The 25,975-nt window shown below is 43.7% G+C and overlaps 1 protein-coding gene across 2 annotated transcripts in view; it reads left to right on the forward strand.

Moving 5' to 3' along the window:
• LOC138349817 (brahma-associated protein of 60 kDa-like) overlaps positions 1 to 25,975 on the forward strand; it is a 172,644-nt gene that overhangs the window by 59,010 nt on the left and 87,659 nt on the right. For both annotated transcript variants that reach the window (XM_069315593.1, XM_069315594.1), the window contains exons 4-5: positions 13,028 to 13,126; positions 22,593 to 22,748. In XM_069315593.1, the coding sequence (XP_069171694.1) occupies positions 13,028 to 13,126; positions 22,593 to 22,748 (255 nt within the window). The remainder of the gene's footprint in view (positions 1 to 13,027; positions 13,127 to 22,592; positions 22,749 to 25,975) is intronic.

The following is a 25,975-nucleotide window of genomic DNA, read 5'->3' on the forward strand; positions in this document are numbered from 1 at the left end:
CTGAGCAGGGCTTATTGTTTCAAACCTGAACTCGGATCCATCCGAGTTCAGGTTTGGGACTTCGTTCCCTTTCTGGCTCCGTTACGAGGTTCCGGAGTCTTCCTGGCTAGCGGACTGCCCCCTTGTTTGTTCTGGATTCCTGGCATTCCTTCTGTCGTTCCCGCACGCTGGAGTGACGGGAAGCTTCCACGTTGCTTCAGGTTTTCCTGGGGGGCGATCTTGAGTACCTGAATGAGTGCTTGTTTGCCCTTGCCCTTCCCCGCGATGTTGGCGTTATTCAGCTCCATGCAGGTTCTCAACTCCTCAACTCCTGGCTCCATGCAGGTTCCCACCCTTTCGGCGGTGCTCATTGCGGAGGACTTGCGCGCCCGGGGCCTTTTGGCTTCGGCCTTGCGGTTCTTTTCCCTCCTGGACTCTGTCCTCGGATTGGCTCGTGGAGGATGTGAGGTCGCTTGGGTCCGTCCCGGGGTCCGGCACCTTGTCCTCGGCTGCGCGTTTGTCGGCTGCCTTGTTGAAACTGTTCACGCCGAATTTACGGGATGTGGTTTCCCTGTTTTATGCTTCCCGTCTCGCGTATCGGCAGACAGTGCTGGGTTCCTCCGTGGAATCTGCTTGGGCTCTGGCTCATAGGCGTTCTTCACCTTTTTGTCCTCTTCTGTTTGAGGAGTCAGCCGTGGCGCAGTTTATTCAGGCTGTGTTGGCGGCTTGTCGTCTGATGTCGGACTTGTTGGTTTTCCGGGGGTCCCGGGGTGGGTCTTCCCGGAAGGGTCGTGCCAGGGCTCAGGGTTCTTCTCGTCGTGGTAGGCCTCTGTTGTCAGGTTCGGGTTCGGCTCCTACTCTGGACCCCTCCCTCGTCTGGTCGGTGCGGTGTTCGCTCTGTGTGGGGTTCTAGGTCTCATAAGGGTCGCCGGCCCTTTCGCGGTTTGCCCCATTGACGGGGCGATGGGGGTGGGGAGGCTTGCGCTGTTTGCCCGCGCCTGGTCCCACGATTCGTGGGCCTTTCGGGTCATGTCTGGCGGCCTACTGTGGCGTTGGGTGGCCCCTTCCCCCTTGGGGGGGTCGGGGCTGGCAGGGCAGGTTTCTTCCCCTGCACTCTGTCGAGTCTTCTTGGAGTTGGTACGCTTGGGCGTCGTCGAAACGACGTCGTCCCTTAGATGGGTTTCCCGTCTGTTTCCGGTTCCGAAACGGGACTGCGCGGACCTGCGGTTCATTCTGGACTTGTCCCGTCTGAACCCCTGGGTTCATTGCCCCTCCTTTCGGATGACTACGCTGTCTTAGGTTCGGCTCCTCTTGGAGCCGGGCACTTGGATGGTGTCCCTGGACCTTTGGGACGCCTATTGTTCTAGAGTTCCAGGGAAGCATCTAAGAGGCCACACAGTTGTTGTGTTCTTAGTTGTCATCTAAGTTGGCCACACAGTAGGGCAAAAAGTTGCCCTAGTGTTTACAGTGCAGAGAAGAACATTCAAGATGGCCACTGGCAAGGGGAAAAACAAAACAGAGCTTGATTTTGAGGGATTCAATGAAGAAAGCATTGATATTAGTAGTCTACATAACAAGTTGGTAAATTTAGATACTATAGTGAACTCTCATGCAGAAATAATTAGTAAATTGAAAGAAAGTAATGACCATTTGAATAGCAAAGTTTTATGTCTTGAGGGTTTAGTGAAAGACTTGCGCAAGGATAAGAATCAATTGGAAACAAATTGCAAAGCCATGGAAGAAGAAAATAAACTCTTAAAAATAGCTTTGGAAGAAGTTAAAGTAAATTTAAACAGAAATGACTACAATAGGTTAGGCAAGGAAATTCAACAGGAGAAACAGCTTTTGTCAGCACAGATGGAGGAAGTTACACAGGGAATAGAACAGTGCAAGAAAGATATGCAACTCACTTATGCACAAGTGGCCAAGGAGAAGGAAAAAATAGAAGAAGCAGTAAAGGAAGTCAAACACTGCAGCAACCAAGATAAAACAAACATTAGGCTAGAAGTGAGGAAAGAATTGGCATCTAACCCGAAGTTGGTGCAAAACACAGTTGATCGGAGTAAGTCCCTGATCATTTTTGGCTGCAAAGAAAAGGCGATAACATCTAGGTCAGAAAGAGCTGTAGAAGAAGCTAAAGTAGTAGATAAAATTGTTGGCCTCGTGGAAGGTCTTACAAACAGAGAGAATGTGTGCGACTACAGGAGAATAGGCAGGTACGTAAAAGGGAAAGATCGACCTTTGAGGATCACCCTAAACGGTGCCAAACAGATGGAAGAAGTACTAAGGAATGCTAGAAAATTGCAAAGGGATGAGGATGGGAAAGGGTGGTCATTAAGACGAGATCTTTCAAAAGAAGATAGAGAGAAGCTGAAACTGAACCTCGCCGAGGCAAAACATTTAAATGAGAGCAGGAATGAAGAAGAAATAAATTCTTTTTTCTACAAAGTAATAGGGGTAGGCAAACCAGTAAAGTGGTACATAAAGGCAAACCAACAAAATCAATAGAGAGAGGGGGAGTGAAGAATAAGGAGAGGGGGAACAAGTTCCTGAAGATTGCATACACCAACATAGATGGAGTGAGATCGAAGATACTGGAGTTAAGTGATGTAATACAGCTGCAGACACCAGACATTGTTGCACTCACGGAGACAAAACTTGAAGATGTAATTTTAAATGAGGTCATATTCCCAAGGGGCTACTCAATTTGGAGACGGGACAGAAAAATTAGGAAAGGCGGTGGCGTTGCTGTGCTGGTAAAAGAACACCTAAAGGTGAAGGAAATAATGACTGCCAATCCACAAGAAGTTGACATAATAGCACTAGAGATCTGCTATGAGGATGATAAACTAACGATGATAAATGCATATAGTCCACCGCCAAGCAGCACATGGTCAAAGGAGGAGCTAGATAGTAAACGTGAAGGTCTTATAACAATAATGAGAGAGATTATAGCGAGAGCGGATAACGATAGATCACGACTGTTGATAGTCGGTGACTTCAACTTGAAATCCATAGACTGGGAAGCATATGAAGCTAAAACAGAAGATTTTTGGACCTGTAAATTTGTAGACCTCATCCTGAAAACATTCTTGTATCAACATGTTAAACAAGCTACGAGGATGAGGGAAGGGGACGTTCCCTCCATGCTAGATTTGATATTTACCAGGAAGGAGGAAGAGATATTTGACATTCAGTACCTTCCTCCCTTGGGTAAAAGTGACCATGTCTTTTTGGGAATAAAGTATGCAATGCGTTATAAGCTGGAAGAAAATAAGGAGGTTGAAGCAGTTGAAAAACCAGACTTCAGGAGAGGACATTATGGTGACCTTAGAAATTTTGTTAGTGAGTATAATTGGACAGACTTGATGCTAGGCAAGGAAGTGAATGAGATGTATGGCAAGTTTTGTGAAATATATGATAAAGGCACAAAAAAATTTATACTAAAACAGAGATGCAGAACTAGGAAACAGGATTGGTTCAATAGAAATTGCGAGAGGGCTAGAGACCGAAAGACACAAAAATGGAATCAATACAGGAAGAGGCCAAACCCCCAAACATACCAGCGATACAAAGATGCGAGAAACAATTACATGGCAGTGAGGAGAGAGGCAGAAAGAAATTTTGAAAAAGGGATTGCGGACAAATGTAAAACAGAACCAGGTCTATTCTATAAATTCATAAACAACAAATTGCAGGTAAAGGATAATATTCAGAGGTTGAAAATGGGAAATAGATTCACGGAAGATGAAAAGGAAATGTGTGAAACACTAAACGAAAAGTTCCAAAGTGTGTTTGTACAAAATGAAATCTTTAGGGAACCAGATACAATAAGAATTCCAGAGAACAACATAGAACACATAGAGGTGTCTAGAGACGAAGTGGAAAAAATGCTCAAGGAGCTCGGTAAGAACAAAGCAGCTGGCCCAGATGGCGTTTCACCATGGGTTCTGAGAGAATGTGCATCTGAGCTCAGCATTCCACTTCACCTGATCTTTCAGGCATCCCTGTGTACAGGAATCGTAGCAGACGGGTGGAAACAGGCTAACATAGTTCCAATCTACAAAAGTGGCAGCAGGGAAGACCCCCTCAATTATAGACCTGTATCATTGACAAGTGTAATAGTGAAAGTATTGGAAAAACTAATCAAAACTAAATGGGTAGAACACCTAGAGAGAAATGATATAATATCAGACAGACAGTATGGTTTTCGATCTGGAAGATCCTGTGTATCGAATTTACTCAGTTTCTATGATCAAGCCACAGAGATATTACAGGAAAGAGATGGTTGGGTTGACTGCATCTATCTGGACCTAAAAAAGGCTTTCGACAGAGTTCCACATAAGAGGTTGTTCTGGAAACTGGAAAATATTGGAGGGGTGACAGGTAAGCTTCTATCATGGATGAAAAATTTTCTGACTGATAGAAAAATGAGGGCAGTAATCAGAGGCAATGTATCGGAATGGAGAAATGTCACAAGTGGAGTACCACAGGGTTCAGTTCTTGCACCAGTGATGTTTATTGTGTACATAAATGATCTACCAGTTGGTATACAGAATTATATGAACATGTTTGCTGATGATGCTAAGATAATAGGAAGGATAAGAAATTTAGATGACTGTCATGCCCTTCAAGAAGACCTGGACAAAATAAGTGTATGGAGCACCACTTGGCAAATGGAATTTAATGTTAATAAATGTCATGTTATGGAATGTGGAATAGGAGAACATAGACCCCACACAACCTATATATTATGTGAGAAATCTTTAAAGAATTCTGATAAAGAAAGAGATCTAGGAGTGGTTCTAGATAGAAAACTATCACCTGAGGACCACATAAAGAATATTGTGCAAGGAGCCTATGCTATACTTTCTAACTTCAGAATTGCATTTAAATACATGGATGGCGATATACTAAAGAAATTGTTCATGACTTTTGTTAGGCCAAAGCTAGAATATGCAGCTGTTGTGTGGTGCCCATATCTTAAGAAGCACATCAACAAACTGGAAAAGGTGCAAAGACATGCTACTAAGTGGCTCCCAGAACTGAAGGGCAAGAGCTACGAGGAGAGGTTAGAAGCATTAAATATGCCAAAACTAGAAGACAGAAGAAAAAGAGGTGATATGATCACTACATACAAAATAGTAACAGGAATTGATAAAATCGACAGGGAAGACTTCCTGAGACCTGGAATTTCAAGAACAAGAGGTCATAGATTTAAACTAGCTAAACACAGATGCCGAAGAAATATAAGAAAATTCACCTTCGCAAATAGAGTGGTAGACGGTTGGAACAAGTTAAGTGAGAAGGTGGTGGAGGCCAAGACCGTCAGTAGTTTCAAAGCGTTATATGACAAAGAGTGCTGGGAAGACGGGACACCACGAGCGTAGCTCTCATCCTGTAATTACACTTAGGTAATTACAGGAAAAGACAGGCTGTGGCAATGTAGGCAGTTGGAGGAGCAAGAAAAACCGGATCAGCAGAGAAACACCAAAGACAAGCAAGCCCTAGGATAAAACTGAGAGAAAGCAGGAAAACCCACCGAAAAGACAAAGGTGCCATGACCAACTGGTAGAGCCCACAGAGAGGTTACCCGAACAGGTGAAGGGAGGAAACCCGCCTGGAATCCTGAAAAGGAGGGGGGATCGACCGATCACAATGTGTACTGAAAAGTCAATTAATACAGGACAAGGAAAAGGAACCGAGTGAGCCCTTCCTGCTGCCTAGGCAAGGGGAGAAAAAAATGATGGCGCGAATGAAGAGGGCGACCACAAAGCCAACCATGTAGAGAACCCGGCCAGGGAAGCACAGGAGACTGGCATCTCACTCCCCAAAATGGCCACCTTGACCAGCAATTGGCAATGGCCCAGTCCAAGTTGACCGCCTCGAAAAACGAATGAGGACCCCGAGAATGGGACTCCCAAAAGAGCCAAGACTCTGCAGACACGAATGTGCACCAACACTGTGGAAAAAGAGGCAGAAAAAGGAGAGCCAGGGCCAACACTGAACCAGAGAAAAGGTCAGATCAAGCAGATGGGCCATAAGTCAGATGGCAAGGAAGCAGCCACTGCCTCCTGGAGCATGGGAATGGATAGCATGGATTGCAGCCAACACAGCAACAGCAGATGCCAAAACCCCCATGAGTGAGCCTCCTGTTTTTATGAGTGTTCTTCATTTTCCACCACCTGCCTCCCCTGACAACAACTTCCACCACTGACAACACGTGCCTCCCATGAGAATTAACTTCCACCACTGACAACATGTACCACCCATGAGAATAACTTCCACCACCTGCCCCCGATACTAAACCCCAACTACTGACACCAACCTCACAAATGACACCACCTGGTTCCCCTGACACCATTTTATCATCCTTTAACACTTCTCCCTGGAAAAAATTGGTAAACAAAATGATACACTGTACTACTGTTTACATTTCATCAACTATAACTCACCGTAGTTGATGACAACCACCTCCCAGTGCTCAGTCTTGGTGACGTCATGGACAAACAATCCACGCTTAATCGAACGTGTATGTTCCACTGAACATTTAGTACTGAATGCAATTAGTTTGGACCATCTGGGAATTCATTAGAGTGGGGCTCGTTAGAGTGAGGATGCATTGTACTTTGAGAAACATAACCTCAGAGCTGCATATATAAAGGATTGCTTCCCTAGGTGCTTTGTGCTGTTGTCCCTGCCCTAACAGGGTTGCCTTTCCTGGTGAATTTGGGTGACCGTCCCTGAGAGGCCAGCCTCCTGTGGAGGGTGCCTTGCCCTGGGTAGTACACAGATCTGAGACTCCTCTGTGGGGCTCATAGTTTGGGGAAGTTAGTGGTTTTCTCTGTTTGGTGTCCTCAGGAATAATATGTGTTGAAGGTATTCTTTTTGGCAACGACTGCTACCTGCAAGCAACAACACCACTCCCAATGGTGGTCAATCTGTTGGCTATCAATTGACAGATATTGTGTGAGAGCAGCCGCTGAAATTTGCTGTATCTCGGGTGGAGGGAGGTGTCGTGCGATGCTAATCTCTAGATGAGAATTCAGGTATTTCCTATACTTGGGAAATGTTGACAGAAAATCTCTGTTGTTAATAATAGGTTTATTTAATAAACTTATTAATGCACAGGGAGCTTAACTTTATGGTAATCAAAAGCTATACAAACTATGCAAACCGTATCAAACTACACAAACCATACACAGCAGGACTCGTTCCCACTGTGCTAGTAGGAGGAGACTGTCTACTTACTTGCATAGGTCAGTGTGAACTGACTGACCCATGAACTTGAACTCTTGAACTTTCTTTGGCACTAACTGCATACAACACTTGCAGTAACCAGCAGGACACACTGGTAATACACAGCAAAAATTAAACACAAAAGTGCACACAGCAATATATCACAATGATTAATTTTGGAGGTCGAACAGGGTCCTGGCCGCCCGATATTTGGTTAACGTTCCTTGGCCTTGGCGTACTTGTGTTGCTTTGGGTCGCAGATTTCAGCCAGTGGTCTCGATTGCTTGTTGAGGGGTGTGTGGTGGCCGCCTCCCGGGTAAGTCCCTCTTTTCCTTAGTCTTTCCTTAGTCTTTGGTCATGTAGCTCCAGGGAGCCATAGAGGCTCCTCCCAGTAAACCACCGTTGAATGTAATGAAACGCCATTTTCTGGGTGAGCCCCGGAGGCTCCCTGGCAACCTTCCCTCCCTCCGGTCGGCGGTATTCGCGTGATTTGATGCTTAGCCTCTGAATTAGAGCAGGACGAGCAGCGTGGCGATGGAGTGTGACGTTTGCTTATTTCCTTGGGATTGGAGGGAGTTATGCCTCTGTTCAGTTTTGGTTGCAATTTTCTTCCCATGTGGGGGTCTGTTTTGTTATGCCTACTTTTCTGGATGCCTAACCCTGGTCGATGGCAGATAAGGAAAACCCCCAACTACAAGGGAGGTTTTCCAGGGCCATTGCTTCCTGCGCTTCTCTGAGAGGGCCAGGTTCTGGCTCATGGTCCCCAGTAGGCTGAACTCCATAGACTGATGCCCTGGTCTAATGATTCATATTAGCCCGATTGCTCCAGGGAGCCTCTGGGGCTCACCCAGAAAATGCCGTGTCATTACATTCAACGCTGGCTTTTTCTAACTGGATTTTGAAATTCATCGACATTTTGTCAGCTATGTATTTGGCGGGTAGGCAGTTCCATAGGCTTATATAACGATGGATAAAAAGCATCTCCGGTTTTCTGCCCTGCGTTGTGGCTTGTTGGGTTTGAAACTTGTTTTTTCTATATGTTAGGCTTTTAATGAATTTGCAAGAGCTTGATTTGGATGAAACTAATCAAGGTAAGCAGGTGGTTAGCAGCAGGGAGCCACCAAGGACCCCACCAGAAAGAGGCGTTTCATTACATTTCAACACCGGTGTTTTATCTCAATATGGCCCAATACATTCTCTGAATGAAAAAATGTTTTTTTGTAGACAATATAACTGAATTATGTACTGCACACATGAAACTTGCCTCTTCTGGGCGCACACTGTAGGTCATTCTTCAGGGAAATATGTTTGCAAATACATTGTAACTCAAATTATATTTTAACAAAAACAAATGTTAGAGCATTGTTCTAACCACTTTGTTATGGAGTATGAAATTATATCTTTCCACCATCTTCAGTGTGGATGTTACATGGTTGAGGAAACTCTTAATAGAATTTCTTCATGATCAAAGTACTAAGGATCTGAATCTTCATGCAAATAAATATGCTTTCATTCAATGGAGCACATTTTTTGGAAGAATAAGCACATTTGTCAGCACTACAGAGTTCTCGCAAACTTGTTGCCTTTGATAGTCTTGGTAATTGTTCCAGTAAATTTTGTTTTTCCAATACTTTTCACCTAATCATCTACCACAAATAATTCCAGCACAAACCACTTTGTTTAGGACGAGAGAAACACTTGAAGTCTAGGAAGTAACTGCGGAGGTATTGAGTGGCAGGTGGTCGGTCAAAGTGATCACAAGTGGATCCCTTAATAAGTGCCACCCACACTGTATTTCACGAGTTTCATCATAAACTACAGATGTTGCTAAAATGTGTTATTTGACATTGAAATGATTAATTGTACAGAAACAAATGGAGGTATAATATAGACCATTAATGTACATTGTTATAATTGCACATTTACTTAAAATGCATATTTCTCACTGTCTGGAGAATTAGATGTGTGACTTAACTCCTGACTACAATATTTGATGTTAATGTATCTGTGGGTAGTGCACATACAGTGTTCATTCCAGTGTCATTTTATAGAACAAAGTCTATTCTTTTGCTTCACACCATAAGTTTTGCAATATACATAATATGAATAATTTTTATTCCATCGAAAAAGTTAATATCTTTCATGATGGTTTGGAGGCTGGCAACTTTACCCTAGTTCTCTTCAAAAATCCTTTTAGGATGTATAGACTTCTGAACATCTGGAAAGTTTCTGCATGACGATATCCCTTAACCCTTTAACTGCGCAACGCACCTGCAGGCCCAGGCTTTGGGTGCGCAACGTGCCTCCGGGTGTTTTTATTTTTCACGTTCCATTCAAAACTCCCGCGGCTACATGGGGTTCACATCAGCTTCCTCAGGGCTCTTGTAAACAGACACCATCTTAAAAAAAAATCATGGTCCACATTGCCGGGTGTGAGAGCCTCAGTAGTGAGTGAGCAACCAAGGCTGGCGCTCGCAGTATGAGCACACAGCTCTGCTGTTCAGCGTGTGACCACAGCATCGCCTAATAATGTCAAAATATATATATAACCTGTATTATTTAGCCATGATAGTATTATGGAAGAGCCTGAGTGTGATAATGACTGGGTACAATGTTCATATATCAGTGATTCAATGCTGTTCACGATTTTCACAGCGCTAGCCACAGCACCACAGCATTATTTCGTTCATCTAGGAATCTTCAAACGACTTCTTAGGTTCCTTTTCAAAATAAACTTGCGTCAATTATTCATTTACAGAAATTAGTGACCAGGATTGTGGTTATAATTAGTGTTGTGCGTAGTATTGTGGAAGGAGGAATTTTGGTGAGGGAGGGAGGAAGGGAGAGAATTGAGGTAGCCTCCACTGTGTGTGGCAGCCACTCTTGTTTTGCTCACCATACTAGCTTCGTGGTTCACTATGGGGAACACACATTTACATGGGTATATACAGTGTGTGTGTGTGTGTGTATATAGTGTAATAACAGCAACAGGAGTATGTTGAGTGGAGCTATTTTGGTAAGGGAGGTGACGTAGTAATCGTTGTGTCGTCTGCTGTCTGCTGTGTGATTTCTCATGCAGGGTATGGTGGCCACTACTGTTTGGACACAATACCGGCTTACTTGCATATTTCTGGTAAATAAAACATGTAGATAAGTATATATAACATGTGTAAATAGTGTAATAAAAACAATAACAGTATGGTGGGAGGAGCAATGTTGGAGAGTAAGAGAGCCTGTCTGGGTGTGGCTGCTCACACTCGCAATGTTCTGAATGTGTTGATGGTGAATGTATATAGTGTGTGACAGTGTATAGTGTGTACATATGTTGTAAATATACATAATTGAACATGAAACATTGGTGTGAATAACTGTATGATGGGAGAAGCAATGTTGGCGAATACAATGTTGGAGGAGTGAGGGAGGGCTGGCTGGGTGTGACTGCTCACACTCGCGGTGTTCTGAATGTGTTGATGGTTAATGTATATAGTGTGTGACAGTGTATAGTCTGTAAATAGATTGTATATATACTTAAATTAGCATGATACATGGTAAATACGTGCAACATATGTGTATGCAAGTGTCATGCGCGTAACACAGTGTCCGTGGACAGTACGGATGTTTTACTGCCATAATATAGTGTACGTGTTCATTATACATAGGATTAGCACGTAAAAACAAATAAAATGTATTTGAAACTGCGCAAAAAATGAACAAAAATATATTCGCGGGAACTCGCGCGCCCCTCCCCAGGCGCTCCACCGGCCCCGGGAGCTGACGGCATAGGCGCACAGGGAATGATGATGTCACGCTCCACCTTACGGACCCCATAGCACCCAAAGTAAGTTCAATTTCGAAATTCCATTGCTATACCCATATACAGGAAGGGGTTTTTGACACTTTCAAAACAAAAAGGAATTTTTTCCCGAGAATTTATTTCTTGCGCACTGGGGGGGTGTCATATTTATAGGCTGCACAGTTAAAGGGGTTAACCCCTGCACTGCGCACCTGTTTTTGGCAAACATTTCATGGTGCAATTGTTAAGACTCCTCAGGGAATACGACGTACTTGACTGCTGTAAACCCTCTCGACAGTGTAATATGTCTGCTCCCTGGAAAGTACAGAAAATAGACGTCGAAATTGTACCCCTCAAGGTGAAAAAGATTCATCATGAACCGGGACAATTACGGTGTTTGTATGGAAGCATGATATCTCGGTTACCAAGAGGCAACAGTTTACATGTATATTGCGACGGGTTGGTGGCGGAGGATGGCAGGGCCGGGTGTGGTGTCCTAATAAGGGATTATACGGAGTTTGGGACTGTGGACAGGATAATTGAACTCCGGCTTAGTAATTATATTTCATCCACACAAGCTGAACTGCAGGCCATTCTGGCGTGTTTGGAGGAAGTACGTCATGACGACAAAAATGTTTTTGTATTTGTCGATAGCCGAGGAGCACTGGAGTCCTTAAACAGTCGAAACCCAGTCTTCATGTCTATAGTGGAGGACTGTAAGAGAAGAATAACTGAGATACAGCTGAAAGGTTATAGTGTGAAATTCATGTGGATTCCATCTCCTGTTGGAATAGTGCTCAACGAGGTGGCGGATGACTTGGCCAAACGTGCCACATCAAAACCACAAGTTGACATTGAATGTGAATTCACAATGAGACAAATAAGAAGCAAAATCAGAAATATTCAGGCACGGGCGGGAGTGGAGAGGAGAGAGATAATGTATGAGAGAAGTCAAACCATGCAACACTACACGTATGTGAGTCAAAACACCCATTTCACTTATGGTAAAAGGAGAAATGCTTGGAGTGACTCTGTGTACATGCGGCTCAGGCTTGGGTACAAATATTACTGGGAATATGGGATAGATGTTCATGATAATGACATGAAGTGTAAACTATGTGGTATGTTAAGGTCTCACACCCTTGCCCATTATATTCTTGATTGTCCGTTGATTAATGTATATAGAAACACTGAGATAAGGACTGTTCCTGAACAAATAGCCTGGATGTGTCACAACGGAAAGGTTGATGATATTCTTGAGAGATATAAGAATTTTGCACCAAGATTGTAATATTTTGTTGAATTATCTGCAGGTGTCTTGCAAATTGTCTATACAGTATACCTAGGTCATAAAAGTATTTGTGTGTACGTCTGATACCATACTACTTGTGAAGGAGGAAATGTATATGTTTACCTCTCAGAATGTTTGGTAATGTGTTTATTTGTGATGTGTGTGTATGTATATATTAACACGTACTGAATGGGGTGAGAATAGCTTGAGCTACCTCATCCCTTTGTGTGTATTTTACCTCAATAAACTTATTTCAATTTCAATTTCAATTGTTAAGACATATTTTTGTTGTTTTTTACAAATGTTCAGCTAATGTTCAAATCACATTTTAAATCACAAAGAGGGATGAAAACATTAAAGAACCTTAAAATATGGCCTAATTAAAAAAAATCACACAACCCTCAGAATGCCTTAAGGTGCTTTGCGCTTTGCAGTGGCTAAGATAAAGGATTTCCTAGAGGCAACAAAATACATTACCCTCATAAGAGATGTAGAGGTGTATATTCAGAACCAATGAAATGGTCAATACTGTATTTCCTTTTTAATGTGAAATGTCTACCTACTGAAGTTATTATGTAAACAATATAGTTTTGAGAGTACAGTACAAAATTTGTGTTGCAAGTAAACTACTTATCACTTTCATAATCATGCTGAATCTGATGAACAGTAATGTCTTGACTCTTCCTTGTAAGAAGTTTTTTTCTAATCTTGCAATTTATTTACAGGTTCGAGACCTTGTTCCGGAAAGTCAAGCATACATGGACCTTTTGGCGTTTGAGCGCAAGCTTGATGCTACCATCATGAGGAAGAGACTTGACATTCAGGTTAGAAATTGCTATACCCTCTTTATCATCCCTAAATTTAATGTTGATTTTGCCAATAAATAAACTACAACTACTGTATTAATATTCCCTTCTGTTACAAATGGATAATTTTACAAATTAGTGTAAGAGTACTCATCTTATGGTTTATTTGAAACTACAGTGGAACCTCGGCTTACGAGTGCCCCTACTTACGAATTTTTCGGGTGACGAGCTTTTATCTTGGTAAAACTCAATTTGGTTTATAAGTTTTCCCTTGAGTTACGAGTTTGTTGATACACATATGGGGAGATATACATATTGGTATGGGGAGAGATTGGGCATCACACTGAGGAGTCACACTGCTGCAGGCTCCATGATAATTCAAATTATCTAAGTGTTGGGAGTAGGGTGAGGGTTGCAAGTGGTGTCCCAGAATACTTGAAGGTGTAGGGAATTTGAAAAGAAACTAAGAGAAAAGAAATAAGTGTCTGTGAATGAAAAATCATGGCTAAAAAGTTGATCTTTCAAAATAGCAGAATGTCAACAAAGGTCGCCCCTTCTGGAAGACCTGGACAGAATAGGTATATGGAGCACCACTTGGGAAATGGAATTTAATGTAAATAAATGCCATGTTATGGTATGTGGACTATGAGAATATAGACCCCACACAACCTATAAATTATGTGAGAAACCTTTAAAGAAGTCTGATAATGAAAGATATCTAGGGGTGGTTCTAGATAGAAAACTATCACCTGAGGATCACATTAAGAACATTGTGTGAGGGCCCTATGCTACACTTTCTAACTTCAGAATTGCTTTTAAATACATGGATGGCAAAATATTAAAATAAATTGTTCACAACTTTTGTTTGACCAAAGCTGGAATATGCAGTGGTTGTACGGTGCCCAAATCTAAAGAAGCACCTACCTTGAGGTTACCTTGAGGTGCTTCCGGGGCTTAGTGTCCCCGCGGCCCGGTCGTCGACCAGGCCTCCTGGTTGCTGGACTGATCAACCAGGCCGGACGCGGCTGCTCGCAGCCTGACGTATGAGTCACAGCCTGGTTGATCAGGTATCCTTTGGAGGTGCTTATCCAGTTCTCTCTTGAACACTGTGAGGGGTCGGCCAGTTATGCTCCTTATGTGTAGTGGAAGCGTGTTGAACAGTCTCGGGCCTCTGATGTTGATAGAGTTCTCTCTCAGAGTACCTGTTGCACCTCTGCTTTTCAGCGGGGGGTATTCTGCACATCCTGCCATGCCTCCTGGTCTCATGTGATGTTATTTCTGTGTGCAGGTTTGGGACCAGCCCCTCAATTATTTTCCACGTGTAAATTATTATGTATCTCTCCCGCCTGCGCTCAAGGGAGTACAGGTTTAGGATCTTTAGTCGGTCCCAGTAATTTAGATGTTTTACTGAGTGGATTCTAGCAGTAAAGAATCTCTGCACGGTCTCCAGGTCAGCAATTTCTCCAGCTTTGAAAGGGGCTGTCATTGTGCAGCAGTACTCCACTCTAGATAGCACAAGCGTTTTGAAAAGTATCATCATCGGTATAGCATCTCTAGTGTGAAAAGTTCTTGTGATCCAACCTGTCATTTTTCTTGCAGTTGTGACGGCTACTTTATTGTGTTCTTTAAAGGTAAGGTCTTCCGACATGAGTACACCCAGATCCTTTACATTGCCTTTTCGTTTTATGTTATGATTTGCCTGAGTTTTGTACGTGGTTTCTGTTTTTATATTTTCAATTTTTCCGTAGCGCATGAGCTGGAACTTATCCTCGTTAAACACGATATTATTTTCTGTAGCCCATAGAAAGACCTGATCTACATCTGATTGGAGGTTTGCCATGTCCTCTATGTTGCCAACTCTCATGAAAATCCTAGTGTCATCTGCAAAGGATGATACAGTGCTATAGGTTGTGTTCTGGTCTATGTCTGATATGAGGATGAGAAAAAGTACTGGAGCAAGCACAGTACCCTGGGGGACTGAGCTCTTCATGGTTGATGGGCTGGATTTTATTTTGTTGACTATTACACATTGGGTTCTGTTAGTCAAAAAATTGTAGATCCATCTGCCTATTTTCCCGGTAATTCCTTTTGAACGCATTTTATGTGCAATAACACCATGGTCACATTTATCAAAGGCTTTTGCAAAATCTGTGTATATTACATCAGCATTTTGTTTGTCTTCCATAGCATCTAATGCCATATCATAGTGGTCCAGCAACTGCGACAGGCAAGAGCGCCCTGTTCTGAAACCATGTTGTCCGGGGTTATGGAGATGCTGTGATTCCATGTATTTTGTGATCTTACTTCTTAGCACTCTCTCAAAAATTTTTATGGTGTGCGATGTTAGTGCTATCGGTCTGTAATTTTTTGCCTCTGCCTTATTTCCTCCTTTATGGAGTGGTGCTATCTCTGCTGTTTTTAGTATGTCAGGGATAACGCCAGTATCTAGGCTTTGTCTCCACAGAATGTGAAGGGCCTGCGATAGTGGTTGTTTACAGTTCTTGATGAATATGGAGTTCCAAGAATCCGGGCCTGGTGCAGAGTGCATAGGCATACTGTTTATGGCTTCTTCAAAATCTAGTGGGGATAGGGCGATGTCTGATATATGATTTGATGTTGGTATCATATCCATGAAAAATTCATTTGGGTTATCAATCTTTAGTGCATTTAATTGCTCGCTGAAAACAGAGTCGTACTGCTTCCTCAGTAACTCGCTCATTTCTTTGTTGTCATCGGTGAAAGTTCCATCTCCCTTTCGCAGGGGCCCGATACTAGATGTGGTTTTTGATCTTGATTTTGCATAGGAGAAAAAATATTTCGGATTTCTCTCTATTTCACTGATGGCCTTTTGCTCTCTTTGCCTTTCCTGGGTTTTGTATGATTCTTGTAGCCTGAGTTCAATTGTTTCTATTTCTCTACCTAACCTTCTTCGCCGTTCTTGAGATAGGGTGCGACTCTCAAGTTGTTCCGTGATTCGTTTTCTTCGCCTATATAGGGAATGACGTTCCCGTTCCAATCTGCATCTCTTTCTCTTTTTTCTTAGGGGTATGCGGTTTGAACATATTTCTAGTGCTACTGAGCTTATTTTTTCCAGGCACTGGTTCAGGTTTGCATTTTCTAGCTGTTCTTCCCAGTTTATTTCTGTGAAGTCCTGGTTTATTTGCTCCCAGTTTATCTGTTTATTATTGAAGTTGAATTTGCTGAAATCTCCTCCACCGGGAATCTGGACTGGTTTTGAAGGTCCATTCCCCATGGTTGTGATAACTTCAATTAAGTTGTGATCTGAGTAACAGGTATTTGTAATCATTATGTTCCCGATCAACTCATCATTATTAGTGAAAATGAGGTCCAGCGTGTTCTCCTTCCTAGTTGGTTCTACTATTTGCTGGTTTAAGGCAAACCTATCGCACATCCGTAGCAGGTCATTTGCATGTGCCTGTTCATTTAGGCTACTTCCTGGTATCCTTTCTGATATTACTGTATTAGCCAGGTGCTTCCATTTCAGGTGCCGTAGGTTGAAGTCCCCAAGCAGGATGATGTTCAGAGCTGGATTTGCGAGGTTTTCCAAGCAGTGCTCTATTTTCATTAGTTGGTCTTTAAACTGCTGAGGGTTTGCCTCCGGTGACTTATATACAAGGACAACAACTACATTTAGGATCTCTATTTTGACTATCAGCACTTCCACCATATCATTTGAGGTGTTTAGCAGCTCAGTACAGATGAGTGTGTCTTTGATGGAGGCTGACCCCACCCTGAAGCCGGGGTTTCCTATCACATCTGAAGAGATTGTATTCTGAGATCCATATTTCACCATCAAGGTAGTCCTTGGTGTGAGTTTCCGTTAGGGCTGCAAACACTGCATTTGCCTCATGAAGGAGACCATCTATAAAGTGAACTTTGTTGGATTTGCGTGTTTTTATACCCTGGATGTTGGCAAATATAAATGATGTTATCGTGTTAGTGGAAGTGCTGGATGCTTTACTTGGAGCACATCAACAATTTAGAAAAGATGCAAAGACATTCCACTAAGTGTCTCCCAGAACTGAAGGACAAGAGCTACGAGGAGTGGTTAGAGGCATTAAATATGCCAAAACTAGAAGACAGAAGGAAAGAGGTGATATGATCACTACGTAAAAAATAGTAACAGGAATTGATAAAATTGATAGAGATGATTTCCTTAGACCTGGAACTTCAAGAAGAAGAGGTCATAGATTTAAACTAACTAAACACAGATGCTGAAGAAATATAAGAAAATTCACTTTCGCAAACAGAGTGGTAGACGGTTGGAACACGTTAGGTAGTGGTGGAGGTCAAGACCATCAGTAGGTTCAAAGCGTTATATGACAGTGCTGGGAAGATGGGACACCACGAGTGTAGCTCTCATCCTGTAACTATACTTAGGTAATTACACTTAGGTAATTTATTGCATATGGGTCGACCGAGCATGTGGTTCCTGGTGGAATGGGCGACTGTGCTTGAGTTTAACCCTTAAATGATGCAAAACATACATATACAATGAGAGTAACTGTCACAGAATGTCGCACTTCGTACATATACGATTGAGGGTCTAGCTCACGATTTTAATTGCCCCGCGAGGGATAGGGGCAGCTATAGCCCACCAAATCTCGATTGTAAACACACCATCTTGGGGGGAAAAAATCCACTGTAGGCTGCCATTGTCTGCAGGCCTCAGTTACCTGACAGAGACCATGGCAAGTGCATCTCGTACTGGTAACCGACCACGCTGAGCGCAGCATTCATCTCAAGCTTTGACCGAGGAGGATATTCATCAGGAATTTTTCTAGCAGGGTGATGAACCTGATATTGGTGACTGACATAGCTCAGGACTACACACAGCCCTCAGATGTGGATACGACAGATGATGAGAGTGACCATGCAGGTGCCACAAGGGTTATGCCTACCTACTCTGTCACCCATGCCTCCTTGCCCACAATCAACACCACTTTGCACCCAACCACATAGTTAATGTGTTCCTCTGCAAGATGATGATGTTTTGGACAATGAATCTGAGGATGGTGAATCATTTTCTGGTTTTAGTGATTTAGAATCAGAGAAGAGTTTTGCTGTCACTAGTGTCAGTGGAGTGCGTGGTGTTGCCAAGCGACATTTTGTCGCATCAGCAGCATCTGGCCTAGCCATTCGGCATCGCATGGGACCACATGGGACACATGGTCCTACATGGGACCACGACCCAGTCGATGGCAGACATAGAATGCTTCCAACCACTTGGGGGTTTCTATAGGCCATTGCTCCTCATGCCTCTCTGAGGGGGTCAAGTTCTGGCTCGTGGTCCCACAGAACTCCATACACAAGACTGATGCCAAAGGCTGACATTAGCATATCAGCCTAGTAAGCTCCGGGGAGCCTCCGGGTCTCACCCAGAAAATGGCGTTTCATTACATTCAACACTGGTTTTTTGGCAATTTAATTGGCAGTGGTAAGGTTCAACCTATGGTGCCAATTTAACCGGCTGTAAGGCACCCACGAGGCTGGTGGACTGGATTTGTAAAGCCCTGCTGAACCCTCTACTATGCCTCTTACTGGAGAGACTACGTGATACTACGGACTTCCTACTCAAGATACAAGACATTGAGGGTAGTATGCCGGAAGGCACTCGACTTTTCTTGATGGATGTAGTATCGCTCTACCCGAGCATACCACAAGGGAATCGGGCAGAATAGTGGCTGATTTGTTCAATGCAAACAAACACAAGGTAACCACAGAGCTAAAGGAGGCAGGCGTCTGGAGGATACCACAGAGGGATTTGATGGAAGAAGCAATCTTCCATGTGATGAGACACACCATCCTACAGTTCAGAGGACAAACCTACAGGCAAATAAAAGGCACAGCCATAGGGGCTTCCAGCAGCGTGATAATTGCCGAGATATTTATGCATGTGACCTTTGAAAATGCAAGATCCCAGAGGACCGATGCACCGTTAATATATTACAGATATATTGACGATATTTTTGGCATGATGACCACTGGTGAGCAACATCTACACACTTTCTTTGCCTGTGCAAATATGGCCCATGACAACTTGAAATTTACATTAGAGCATAACAATTTATAATAAATTTCCTGGATGCAACAGTGTTCATTGACCACACGAGTAGGTGCCTCCAAACGAAGGCGTACTACAAACCCACAAATCTCCATACCTATTTGAATTTTGATTCAAGTCACCCAGCAGATCTGAATAGTTTCCTTCATACTCTCTAGGCCTCTGCCTAAAGAGAATAAACAGCACACATGAAATATTGCAGCCCCAGCTACAGGCTATCTATTTTTTGGGGGGGGGGGGGGATATTCCTGCGCGGGCCTTTGGCTTAGGGCCAAAGTGTTGCTTTTTTCTGTTTCACTTGGACGGAGTATGAGTATTTATGACTTGTATGGTCGCTTCAGTAAGATTTTGTCCCATATGTTTAACAACAACTTCTGCTCTGTTGAATCGAAGTTGAAATCTTAATGGGTTGTAACTGTGCACTGTATTAGATAATGTTCCAGTGGTATGTCGGGCATTTCTCCATAGTGCTGACATTTCCTCTCATCTTCCGGAACCTGTAAGCCTATTTCCCATGCACATGGGTATCCAAGCCTGATGCAGTGTAAGTGTACTTCTGTTGTTCTACTGCTCCCTTTCATCAAACTAAGTAGTGCATTGTTGGTTGAATTCTTGTACCAACTCGCAGATCCTGATGTTGCAACTGCTGTGTTGTGGTCACTGTACATCTTTTGTATTGCTCTGTTTCTAATTACTTTCTTAATCTGTGATAGACTCTGTGGTATGTAAATGTCTACATTTCTTCTCTTAGTTGCAAGTTTTGCAGCTTTGTCTGCAATGTCGTTTCCTATTATTCCCACATGACTTAGCACTCAATTGATAAGTACCCAACAGCCTTGACGTTTGAGTGTTTGCATTAATGATATGATAATTGTGATCAGATGGATGTTATCACGTATGTGTTCTTGTTGCAAGATTTCAATGTCAGTTCTCAAATCTGTATGATAACATAACATGTTGTGGGTGTTGAGCAAGAGCATGTTCCAAAGCCCTTTTTTTTTTTTTGCACGGCTGTGTCTCTTTCAGGAGATCAGCCTGTTCCGTTACAAGACTGGTTCGCTCTTCTCCTCGAGTCTTCGCGTCTGGTATTTTTGACTCGAGTTCATCACCATTTGTATGGTGATCAGGTGGCTTCCTTGATGGTTTCCCACCTGCGGGCTTCGTCTTGGCGGCAGCATGAAGTTTCCTGGCGGTCCTTCCGTTTCCTTTTGACTCTTCGTGGTTGCACTCCACTTTCTGTTCGGGTGGTGTTGACCTTTCTCTCGTGGTTGTTCCAGGACCGTCATCTTATGCCAAATACTGTCGTTTCTTGTCGTGCGAAGCCGCTTCAGCTTGTTTTTGGTATTGATGTTACTTCTGCACCGTTTTGCAAGCTGTCTCGTGCGTTGTTTCACCTCCGGCCTGCTCATTCACCGCTTGAGCTATCTTGGTCTTTGGATAGGGTTCTCCTATCTCTCTTCTCCTCGGTTTGTTGTGGCCCCTTCTGTTTAGGATTGCTTTTTGAAGGCTCTTTTCCTGTTGGCATTGGTCTCTGGGGGTTGGGTCGGGGAGCTTCATGCTCTTCTCTGGCACAGAGGAGAGCATGAAGCTGCTCTTTTGCTCTTTCTGCTCTTTTGGTCGTGGTGGTAGTTTTGTTCATCTGCAGCCGTCTCCATCTTTTCTGGCGAAGAATAAGACTGCTACCTTCCGGAGGGGTCCTTGGGTTGTTGATGCTTGGTTGGTCAGGCCGGGGGTGCATCATGTGTTGTGTCCACTTGTGGTTCCCCGCCGTTAGTTGCACGTCACAGCTTTTGTGTCCGGGAATGCGCTTTGGGGGGTTATCCGGTTTGCTTTCTTCCCTGTTCGTGGGTACGGGTCTCTCAGGTCATCCGCAGGGTATTAAGTCTAGCCAGCCTGCGGTCTATCCCCGTGCCCATGACGTTTGTAAGTTTGCTGCTCTTACTGCCGTGTTTGGGAACATGTCCTGGGGTGACACTTGGGCACAGGATTTTTGCCGGTCGAACAGAGTCCTGGCTGCACACTACCTTGTAAATGTTCCTGGGCCTAGTCGGGCATGTGTCGCTTTGGGTTGGCGGCTGCAGCTTGTCTCAACTTCGAGTTGAGGCGTGGAGCACAGACCGCTTCCCAGGTAAGTCTCCTTATTTATTTTAGTCTTTGGAGAAGTAGCTCCAGGAAGCCGTAAGAGTTCCCTCCAGAAAACCAGCATTGAATGAACTGAAATGCCATTTTGTGGGTGAGTCCCGGAGGCTCCCTGGCAATCCTCCCGCTCTCCAGTTGGCAGTTTTTCGCGTACTGTATTCTGATATCCATACTGAGAACTGCGATGTGGAGCGCCGGCGCGGGAGTCTGGGGCTTCCCCTTCCTACTCCTGGGGAGGGGGAAGCTGTGCAGACATGTGGCGTGGCTCGTGTGACGTCATGCTCATTTGCTCATTTTCATTTTGGGGAATTTTGTCCACTTGTTTGGCTATTTTCGTTGGTTTCAGCAGAATAGGGGTTTGTTTTGGGGCGCTTGCCTTTTTGGGTGCCTGTCCCGGTCAATGTCAGATATGGAATGCTCCAAAATCACATGTGCATTTCTATAGGCCATTGCTCCTCGTGCCTCTCTGAGGGGGGGCCAGGTTCTGCCTGTGGTCCCCGGTAGGCCTAGAAACCCACCCACATTAACTGATGCCAAAGTTAGGGATATCCGTATCAGCCTGGATAGCTCCTGGGAGCCTCCGCGAGTCACCCAGAAAATGGCGTTTCTGTACATTCAACACTAGTTTTTTAAAGATGGTGTCTGTTTACTATAGCCCTTGGGCAGCGTATGGGTTCCCTCCTCTAACCCGTGGACCGTTTAAAGCTTTCATGGTACTCCACCACATCAATAGCTGTGGTGTGCAATTCTACATCAATTACTCACCACAGCTATTGATATGTTGTGCAGTTTAAGGGTTAAATCTTCTGCAATACTTTAAAATGTATATATGAGATGTGTGCCTTGCAGGTTGTTAGACCAAAATCGGAATCGATGTACAATTAGCGCCTTTCAAGGGTAAGATGCAACCAAAGGGGAATTTTCATTTCTGCTCGAAGCCTTATTTTGTATGTGTGTTGGTGTATGTTATGCCATATTCAGTAATTTATTTAGATGTGTATTATTTTGCTGCTGTTGCCTACATATTAAAAACTGTCAAAGGGAGAGGAAAATTAGGTATTAAAAGTACAATTTGTGAAGTGTGAAAGGAAAATGAATGAAAGTAGATACAGCATGTAAAAGTGGGGATAATAATTAATATAATTTTCAGCAAGTATGTTCATAATGTTATAGCAAAAGGAAAATATTTGTGTCACTATATAGTTTTTATATTATGATTTCAGTTATATATTTTACTTCTTTAAATTCTCTGCCTTACAGGAAGCATTGAAGCGACCCATGAAAGTTAAGAAGAAATTACGTATTTTTATATCCAATACATTTTACCCTGCTCGTGCAGAGGGAGTTGAAGGTGATGAGGCTTCTGTTGCATCGTGGGAACTGAGAGTTGAAGGACGGCTCTTAGATGACCATAAGGTAAGATGCCTATTACAAATTATGTATCTTATGGTGTAGTTGAATTCAAATTAAAACCAATGTTTAAATAAATGGTTGTACTGTACTTGTAAATTTATAATTGCTTGCTGAGAATTTTAGTGTATTACCTGTATTTACACAAGAAGGTTATAATAATAGCTTATGTAATTATTATAATTATATCTATTCCTAGAAGTGAGGGTGTCTGCCCAAAATTGGATGCCAGATCACCCAAATTGACAGATAATGGTCTGGGGTATAGGATGAACATTGGCTGATAGGAGGTCATCAGAATTCAAAAGGGAGCAGTGTGCAAGGGATCACATTTTTGGCACTTGCCACTGATTACACAGCTTCAATGATTGGGAGAGAGAGGAGAGGGAAGGGAGGGAGGGAGGAGGAAACAGACACAGACAAACAGAAGCAGAGGAGAGAAGCAGACAGTATGAAAATGATATCACAAGTAAAGCCAAGATCTAACCAAAACTGCTTCATAGCCACATCTGGAGGAAAACACCAGTGAAGGAACAAGTGATGAAACTGAGAAAAGGGGATAATAGATACACAGAGAATGACAAGGTGTGTGAAGATGATTCCAGGAGGTTTTCACAACAGAGCAAGGATAAGTTCCTGTACTGAGAGAGGAGGCTATAAACCAAGCAACCTTGGAGGAATTTGAGCTCGCCAGTGATGCAGCATATGCGGTTGCGGCTCTTCGCCGCTTTCTGCGCGCTTCGACTTTGGTGGCTGGGTATGAGCTTTAGATTGACCCAGTTTCCCTCGTTCCCTGTTCCAAGGTTTGGGTCGCCCAGGTCTTCTGCAGGGTTATTAAGTCTAGCCAGCCTGCAGTCTATCTACGTGCCCATGACGTTAGGAAGCTTGCTGCGTTGGCTGCTGTGTTTGGCAACATGTCCTGGGCTGATATTCGGGTGCGGGGATTTTGGCGGTCGAACAGGGTCCTGGCCGCCTGTTATTTTGTTAACATTCCTGGTCCTTGGCGTTCCCGTGTTGCTTTGGGTCACAGGTGGCAGCCAGTTGTCTCGACATTGCGTCGAGTGTGTAGCCTCCGTCTCTGTAGCCTAAGTCACTCTTTTCTTTATCTTTGGTTATGTAGCTCCAGAGAGCCATAGAGGCTCCTCACAGAAGACCTGAGTTGAATGTAATGAAATATCATTTTTCTGGGCAAGTCCCGGAGGCTTCCTGGCAACCCTCCCACCCTCTGGTCCGCATTTTTTTTGCATTGTTTGATGCTTAGTTTCTGAGCTGTAGTGTTAGGTAGCCGGGGAGGGGAGGGCTGCACAGATGAGCGACGCGGCAGTGGAGTGACATTTGCTTGTTTCCTTGGGATTGGGGTGAGTTCTGTCTCTTTTTTTTGTTTTTTTTTGTTTTTTTTTTGTTGTAATTTGCCTACCATGTGGGGTTTATGTTATGCCTACTTTTCTGGGTGCCTAACCCCAGTTAATGGCAGATAAGGAAAACCCTCAACTACAAGGGGGGGTTTTCCAGAGCCATTGCTCCTTGCACCTATCTAAGGGGGCCAGGTTCTGTCTCGTGATCGCTGGTCGGTTGAACTCCATAGACTAATGCCCCGGTCTAATGTATCACATATTAGCCTGATAGCTCCAGGAAGCCTCTGGGGCTCACCCAGAAAATGGCATTCCATTTCATTGAACACTGGTTTTATGTAATGCATTTTTGTAATAATATAAATCAAGAATATTTCAGTTATATGCAGTACTAATAAACTGTATTAGTCATTCATTTTTGCAAACATTCAAGGTTTAAAGCCAAAGTCAAGAAATAAAGTTAAGTTCATAAATGGCCTCCTATTAGAGTCTAACTCAATATTTGGGGCATTCACGGAAACTCATACAAAAGATTACATGGATAGTGAAATCTGGATTCCAAATTATAATTTATATAGATGTGATAAAAAAACTAGGTCAAATGGAGGAGTAGGTCTGTATATTAAAGAAGGGTTGCTGATGTTTGGTTGGTTGGGCCGGAGGTGTATCATGTTTTGTGTCCGGTTGCGGCTTTTTGCAGTTATTGCGCGCCACGGCTTCTGTGTCCGGGGACGCGCTTTGGGCTGATCCGGTTTCCCTTCTTCCCTGTTTGCGGGTGCGGGTCTCTCAGATCGTCCTCAGAGTTCTTCAGGCTAGCCAGACTGCGGTGTGTTCCCATGCTTATGACGTTAATAAGTTGGCTGCTCTTGCTGCCGTCTTTGGCACCATGCCCTGGGCTGACATTCGGGAACAGGGGTTTTTGGCGGTCGAACAGGGTCCTGGTTGTTCGTTGCCTCGTGCACGTCCCGGGGCCTTGTCAGGCGAAGTCGAGCCAATTGTCTCGACTTCGAGTTGTGGAGTGAGCAACGACCACCTCCCTGGCTAAGTTTTTCCTCTTGGGTAGTTAGCTCCGGGAAGCCAAAGGGGCTCTCCCCAGAAAACCAGCGTTGAATGTAATGAAACGCCATTTTCTCGGTGCGAACCGAAGGCTCCCTGGCATCCCTCCCTCCCCCTGGTCGGCATTTTTTTCGTGTGGTTTTGACAGCAGCCTCAGAACTAATGGATGGATTGCCGGCATGAGGCGTTTGGGGCTACACCTTCCCTCTCCCGGGGAGGGCGAGAGATGCGCAGACAGCGATGCGGTGACATGTGACGTCATGATCATTTGCTCGTTTCTTTTAGAGGAGTTCTATCCACTTGTTCGACTTTTGGTAACAATAATTTCACCAGAATAGAAGTTTGTTTTGGGATGCTTACCTTTCTTGGTACCGGACCTGGTCGATGGCAAACATAGAATGCTTCCAGTCACACGGGGGTTTGTATAAGCCATTGCTCCCCATGCCTTTCTGTGAGGGCCAGGTTCTGATTCGTGGTCTCCGGTAGGCCCACAGAACTCCATACACATGACTGATGCCAAAGTCTGATATTAACATATCAGCCTAGTAAGCTAGTAAGCTCCGGGGAGCCTCCGGGTCTCACCCAGCAAATGGCGTTTCATTACATTGAACTCTTGTTTTTTCTTAAATTCTGCAGGTACATCATAATATATGTTTTTAGTTATATATTTTGTTTATTAACCCTTCCACTGCTCAGGGGTCCTGAGGACATTTACATCCCTGTGCGCAAGAAAAAAAAAAAAATCAAATTTTTTTTTTCGTCTTCTAAACATGTTAATTTGTGTCCCCTGAGCACGGGGAAAAAAAATCGTAGGTGACATATTTT

The sequence above is a fragment of the Procambarus clarkii genome, chromosome 81 (assembly GCF_040958095.1).
Source record: "Procambarus clarkii isolate CNS0578487 chromosome 81, FALCON_Pclarkii_2.0, whole genome shotgun sequence".
Classification (NCBI taxonomy): domain Eukaryota; kingdom Metazoa; phylum Arthropoda; class Malacostraca; order Decapoda; family Cambaridae; genus Procambarus; species Procambarus clarkii.